This window comes from Pezoporus flaviventris, unplaced genomic scaffold (assembly GCF_033815535.1).
Source record: "Pezoporus flaviventris isolate CSIRO_AGI_PZ_B2104156 unplaced genomic scaffold, CSIRO_AGI_Pfla_v1 ptg000097l, whole genome shotgun sequence".
NCBI lineage: Eukaryota > Metazoa > Chordata > Aves > Psittaciformes > Psittacidae > Pezoporus > Pezoporus flaviventris.
Genome location: NW_026892645.1, coordinates 263,922 through 271,319, shown reverse-complemented (window position 1 = coordinate 271,319; position 7,398 = coordinate 263,922). Strand labels below are relative to the sequence as shown.

At 46.9% G+C, this 7,398-nt stretch overlaps 1 protein-coding gene across 1 annotated transcript; it reads left to right on the top strand.

Annotated features, from left to right (window-relative positions):
• The first annotated feature begins 1,687 nt into the window (after positions 1–1,687).
• Positions 1,688–2,973, top strand: LOC133281285 (globoside alpha-1,3-N-acetylgalactosaminyltransferase 1-like). Its single transcript, XM_061476643.1, is given in 1 exon segment — positions 1,688–2,973. A coding segment is annotated over 1 exon segment (609 nt). The 5' UTR covers positions 1,688–2,199; the 3' UTR covers positions 2,809–2,973.
• The last annotated feature ends 4,425 nt before the right edge of the window (positions 2,974–7,398 follow it).

Sequence of the window (7,398 nt, the reverse complement as noted above, 5' to 3'; positions counted from 1 at the left end):
GTGGAACTGTTGTAGCTGTAAGCAGCTGTGGGAGAGCTTTGAATCTATTGCAGGGCAAAATCAAGCAGGTGCCTTGTATGACCTTCAGCAATGGTTTCTGCTAACCTGATGGATATTACTCTGAACAAATTGCAGGCACTCACGTGGACAAGTCTCTATGGGAGGCAGACAAGCCCATGAGTTTAAACAGCCATGGAAGCTTTCAGGCAGCAGCAGCTAAGAAGTGACTCAGGCAAACAAACACTCCTTTGTCAGCTGGTGTTTGTTAGTACTCTCCTTTGGTCCAGCTCCTGTAACCTGACTCTTATCGCTAGCAGTTCACCTTCAACAGCCACCATTCTTTTGCATGTTAATAAACATATACCCTGTTGGGATACATGATAAGCATGTACCCTGTTGGTACATACCTTCCCTTACCCTCCCCCACTATTTCAACAGGACATGAGGCCTTAATATTTCTCTCCTCCATACTGGAATAAATTAATGTGTGAAATCAACTCGAATACTCTGGACTAAATGAGGAGAGAAGCTTGTAGCTTTCAGTGTAACGTCTTCTGAAGGGGGTTCACTAGCACGAACTGAGGATGCATATCATGGAAATGAGTCATCAGGAAAGCTAGTGCAGCCCTTTCAAATGAAATGAAAAAAGCCCTGCTTAGAGAAGCAAACCTGCAGACTTTCTTTTCTCTCTCTCAGATAATTAACCCAGAAAGCAAACAGCTGAGTTAGTACCTCTCCTGCAAACCAAATTATTCTTCCTATGTAATTTAGTCTTTTAATCATATGCATTACTATAGGAAGGAGAGAAATTGTTATTTTCCACGCGGACTGAAAGTATTAGATCTGGGTTGAAAGTGTAGTGCTCCTTCAGCTGTCAAACTGCTCCTCACAGGTCCCTCAGTTTGGCTCTTGCAGTATTATTGCCTTCAGGGAGCGTGTCAGATGAGAGACTGCTTCACCCTCCCACTGTCATGCACTGTGCTGTGCATGACAGATTTCTTTAGCAGAGGGCTACAGATCATGGTCTGGGGTGGATGTGAGCAGGCCAGGGTGAAATACACACCACAAATTACATCTTGCTTTAAAATCAGAAAGGTGAGAAAGAAACCCTGAGAACAAAGAAAGTTGAAATGGCATTGCATAGCTGTAACAGGACATAGTATATTCAGTATTTCCACTACTCACACAGGAGATGAAGGTTTTTCTTTGTATGAGACACAGCATTCAGATGTATCCAGCATTCTAAATTACATCTAAACGTGATAAAGCTATATATCAATACTGGAAAAATAAACTGTCATACCACAATCTGTATTTGAATAACACAGCAATGGGGTATGTTTTTATAGTAATTTCATATTGCCCCTTGTGTTTTAATCTGTATGTACATCAGACTGATAACAAATATGCGTAGGTTCTCATTCTGTGAGTTCAGTGGTCATTATGCTCTTCTCCTAGCTGCCTTTTTTAGTGTTTCTTTCTGATTTACTGGACTTGAAACCAAAAGGAGCAGTTACATTTCATTAACATTCTCTTTCTTTTCCTTCAGGCATCAGGATGTGCTCACAGTCACACACCATGGCTGGCTCCCATCATCTGGGAAGAAACCTTCAATTCTGAGATCCTAGACAATGCTTACAAGCCACTGAATCTCACCCTAGGGGTGACTGCCTTTGCCATGGGAAAGTAACTGAGCTACTCAGTGGGCACAGTTCTTGGGTTGGTGCACTTCCTCTGTGGAAAGATTATTTTGGCTTTTCTTGTCCTCAGCAGAACTGAAATCTGTCGCAATCTGTGACATAAACTTTTATGCCCATGTATTGTGTCCATAAGCATAGAAGCCTACACAACAGCCTCAACACCTATTTCACCTGGAGCATGTTCAGTATTCCTGAAGTATTCCTAATGCCCAGTGTGCCTTGGTCATTAGAGCTGTAGATAGGTGGTTGGTTTGTCAAAGCAGGGATAATATACCTGTTCCTTGTCTTCCTCTATACTTCACCTATTGCATGTATAGTGCATGAATCCTTGCAGCAATAGCTGGACAATACTCTTCATCCCTTGTCTTCTTCCATTCGTTAAAGCACCCTCCGTAAGCCACCACGCCTCCCCTGGTGTCCGCTGTGCTATTCACACGTGGTGCTGCGCAGGTACACCAGGTTTGTGGGCCGCTTCTTGGAGTCAGCAGAGAAACATTTCATGAAAGGCTATTGGGTGAACTATTATATCTTCACTGACAACCCTGAGACAATTCCCAATGTCTGGCTGCAACCTGGATGAAGGTTTGTCATTGTTCCCATCAAGAAATACCCCAGCTGGCAAGAGATCTCCATGCTCAGGATGGAGGCCATAAAAAAGCACATTGCAGAGACAAGCCGTCAGGAGGTGGACTACCTCTTCTGCCTGGACATTGACATGGTGTTTTACAATGCCTGGGGGCCTGAGACCCTGGGTGATACAGCAGCAACTGTACACTCTGCCTATTTCAATGTCCCTGGAAGCCAGTCCCATTAAGAGAGGCAGAGCTCTTCAGCAGCCTACATCTCTGATGAAGAAGGGGACTTCTGCAGAGGAGGAGCTGTGTTTGGAGGGCTCATCAAGAAACCCTGTGAGTTCACGAGGATCTGCCATATGACCATCCTGATGGACAAAGCCAATAAGATCATGGCAGCCTGGAAGGAAGAAAGTAATCTCAACAGGCACTTCCTCTCTCATAAACCCTCCAAGGTGCTTTCTGCAGAGTACGTATGGGATGCCAGGAAGCCAAAACCCCCGGAAATAAACCTCATGTTTTTCCACAGTGGATAGGAACTACAATGAGGTACGAGATTCACCATCTGATCCCTGCAGAGATGTCCTCCACACACACTCCTTCCTCAAACCGAATAAGTATTAGCTCCCACAGAACATGCCCCACCATGAGTTTTTGTTCCCAGTGTGAACAAACAGAAAGGAAGATGTCATAGTTTCTCTGGAGAAGAAGCAGCAGCTGAAGTGGAGGTGAGAATGAAAATGTTTCCAAGTTCCTAATCTTTGTCAATACAAGCCTCCCACTTAAGGCTGCAGCACACAAAAAAGCATCCAAAAGGCCAGTTACCAAATGCAAGACTGTCCTTACAGCAAGGCTGCAGATGCCTTTGCCTGAGTGTTTTCCTGAGGCCTAGCAGAAACTTGGCAAAATCAAAACAATATTTAACATTCCTGTGGAGAAGACCTAAAGTTTTAGTAAAGACCTTTTCACTCAAAAAAAAAAAACCAACAAACCAACCCCAAAAAACAACCCAAAAACAACCGAACAATAAATCCCACAAAAACCTAAACAAACAACTTTGCAGGGCATTAAATTTCCATGCTTTGTGTTTCATGCATTGGAATTTAAACTCACACTCTTTGTCAGGATCAGGAGGAAACTTGTGCTCAGAGCAAGTTATACCTGATTAGTGTGCAGCAGGATTTCTTGGACCTCAATAGAGAGCTGGTGCCAGCCATTGCCCACAGTAGGAGCCCTGGTCTGACAGGACAAATAGTGTGAATTTATATAGCAGTTTTATTCCAAATTCCAATCTGCCTTTTGGAGACCTGAGTTTAGACAGACTTGGCACAGCTCAGACCCAGACTGAACTTCTTTGAGTTTACTGCAATCACAGATGTGCTCTGAACCTTTTCCCTGGTTTACATGTCTCTGTGGACTATGTAATCTTTTCCTATCCATTCCTCCAGTCTTTTCCAACTTTTTTAAGCTCTGTGAAATAAATTGGCTAGAAGCTGCTGGAACTTACAGTAAAAACCTGTATGATGCATTTCCAGCAAACAGGGTGATTTCATTTTATAATGAAATGCTCCAGGGAAGCTGTGAGTTCAGTATAGAGGTGGAATTAGGTTGGGTTTAACGTTTGCTCTGTGGGAATGTGTTGAGAACCTAAACCAGGCTTTAAAGCCTGACACTCACTCAGGGGAACAGGCTGGGGGGGTCCAAACAGGAGCACAGCCACAGCTGGGCAACAGCAGCTGTGTAGCTGCCAGCTACGGTCCCAGCTTGGAGGTCCATGTGCCACCTCCCTTGCTACAGCATGTCTGCCATAAGCAACATCTCCGTTACCTCCTGAGGTGTGCTGCCAAAGGGCTGTGCGCATCTGTGCTGTGCTCATTTAATGGGAGTGGGGAGAGACGCCACAGGGAGCAGTGTGGCAGCACTGTATGGCATGGAGAGAAGAAGCAGGAGTGAAAGGGCTAAGCTGACTGTTTCTAAGGGAACAGGTTTTTAAAATGGAGAAAAGAGAAGGGAAAAAGAGCTCATTTTGCAGAAAGAGAGAAAATGGGGAAGAGCTGCCTGACTGTACTTGCTTCTCTTCACATAAGCAAAATGCTGTATGGCAGGGTATCAAGTATTCAAAGCTTTAGGGCCCCACCACTGCTTGCAGATGACTTAATGAGCCATTTCAGTCCTGTGTTGGATGGAATGGATGTGGCTGTGCTGTGCTAGGTTTCTTACAAAAGCATTCAGATCCGATATAACCATGAAATTATATAGCAGCCACACATCCATAGATCAGCTCTGCTAATGCCTAGCTCCCCTTATGCCTTAACTCTCCTTTAAACTGGTCTGTGTTTGCAGGCACTGGTCTTCATGCTGTCATACTGAACTCCTGTGCAGATATTCACAGCCTGTATTAAATCCACCATGAGAGGGAGTTCTCCAGCACAAATCATGTGTGATAGAGGGTGGTCTATATTTCTGGGGAACCTGTTCTGAAAACCTTTAGTGAGAGGCTTGGTCTGCAGCTCTGTTTCCTAGCCACCTTTTGGCCAAATCCAGGACCCTGTTGGCATTGTGGTAATGGCCTGACTTGTGCAGTGCCATTCTCCCCAGGGAAAGGTCTTGTGTCACATATTAGGTGACACAGTGCTGCCAAACAGGGCTTCATTTTGAAGCAGTACCTAGAAACTCCCTGTCTCTAGGAAGCAGAAGAATGTGACTGCAGAAGCACGCTCCCCAGTGCAGTGTGGGAGATGCTCCCTGAATCAGCTCATGCCCTCCTCTAACTAATGAAAACCTGGCCTTCTGTTGTCATCTCCTGATGATTAATCCCCTTCCCCCAACACCAGCAGCAAGCTTTCCTTCTCTCATTTGCACTGTGCAGCCTGAGGCTTGTGGGCCTTCCCAAGGGTGGGAGCTCCCCAAGGACATAATTTCTGATCTGAATCCCCCATTGACATCCATTACTCAGTGGGGAAACTGAGGCATGTGGTAGTAAGGCAACAGCCTAGTACTCTTGCATGTGAGGTTTTCCTCCATTTGCCACAAGGTACAATGCTTGTCTTACATGTCTTTGTGCCAAAGAGATTTGGACTTTGAAACACACACGTAATACTGCATGAAAAGGGGGTCACCACATGTAAATAAATCACTGGCTGATTTATACTGCTTTCCAACTCAAGCTCTGTTTGTCCTTATCCAAGTCTTGGATTAGTAGCTTGTTGCCTCCCCCATGGCCCCTTGTTCCATCCATCCATCCATCCATCCATCCATCCATCCATCCATCCATCCATCCATCCATCCTTTTCTGCTTGGCTGGAATAGACTCATCATTCATTGTCTGTTTAAGAACCCCTCTAACAAGCTTTCTCTTTCCTTGTCCAGGCTGGTGATTTGCACAGTGCATTCATCCCCAAAGAGAAAACTTCTCAGGGGATCAGAAACAGAAACTTCCAGCACTGAATATGATCCGAGGTGAGGACAGACCATGATCCTCTTGTTCTCCTCACTGACAGGACAAGAATTATTTCCCATAAGCCAGACCAGCACCCTTTTCTGCTCCTATTCAGTTTTCCCTTAACCCTCCCATGTGTTGTGTTGCCTGACATTACTGACTAGAAATATTATTTTGAACCACTTTGATATGGTATAAAAGGGTAGTTATGAAAGGATTGGCCTTGTCAAACCTCTGTGGGAGATCTGTGGCCAGGATCATGGAGATGAGATTGTCCTGGAGCAGACATGGATGAGAAAGGATAAGAACATCAGTTACACATTCCCTGAATTAGACCAGCATGGGGAATGCGTGTCTGCCTAAAGCACCCTGTGGTGGGAAGGATCTGGAAGGCTGTGAGCTCCCTGCCAGAATGGCTGGTTTTACTATCCTGCCCTTTGTCTTAACCTGTTTAGCCTGTGGCTTTCTGAGGAAGGAGCTGTCTCTCTGTGTCTGCACAGGGACTAGTCTTAGTTGCTCACTAGTGAATGGGATGCACAGAATGAGTTTCTTTCTCAGTGGGGGTTTGCTTTAATCTCAAAGGGCAGCTCTAAGCACCAGGGTTACTATTTTCTCACTTGAATTGCCCCTGCTGTGCCTTGCCTCACTGCCCCAGCAAGTATCTGGGATCCCCAGAGGTGAACCACACAGAGAGCAACGGCTGCTCTGCAGGTGGAGGGACCATGACATCGACAGCACTTCCAGGGACAGCAGGAACTGGAGAAGGAGTTTACAGGAGCAGTTGCACATTACTCATACCAAATCCCCCATCCTGCAGCTCTGCTGCACGTGTAGGTCCATAAAATCAAATCATCCAGGAAAGCACAGCCAGCAAAACACATGGGAGGAGCGACTTTTAGATGTCTGCCTACCCACCCATCTCCCTTCTTTCTCTAAGCATGAGAGTAATGCTTGTCTTGTCTTGGGCTAGATTTAGATTAAATACAGAAAACCCCAATGTCTCTGTTTCACGTAAAACCGGTATAAAGTCATAGGAATAGCCAGACAGATTTAACCAGAAGTCTGCTGCTTGTATCCCCTCCTCATCCCCCTGCCCCTGCTGAACCTTTAGTTAATTTAAAGGAAGTCTGATTAAGATAAGAAATTGCTTTTTAAAAGTTCTTCATTCTGGGTTTTTGTTTTGCTGGTTTGGTTTTGGTTTTCTTTCACCGTAGCGAGACCTTTTGAAGTACGTATTTTCCCACTGTCCAGCACTGATACCGTTATTATAACTACACGATGTTGCCCTACAGCAAGAGCCAGTGGGTGCCCCCCCGGACCGGGAGCATCGCACCGGCTGCGTGCAATCGGCCACGAAGCGACGCGGCCTCCTCTGGCTCCTGCTTCTCCTGACATCACCGCAGCGGCGCAGCGCCGGCCTCGGAGCGCGGGGAGCGCGGAGCCGCCAGTCGCAGCTCCGCGGCTCCCAGGGCAACCCCGCACCGGAACCTCCCGCAGCTTCTCCCCGGGGTCCCCGCGCCCCCTTTTCCGCGCACGAGGACGCGCTCCCCGCCCCGCAGCGCCCGTGGGCCCCGAGTCTGGCCCCGCCCCCGGCCTCGCCGTCCCGCCCCGCCCTGCCCTCGGCGCTCCCGGCCGCGCTCGGCGCTGGCGCTGGAGGCTCCCGGGGGCGACGGAGCTCCATGGGCAG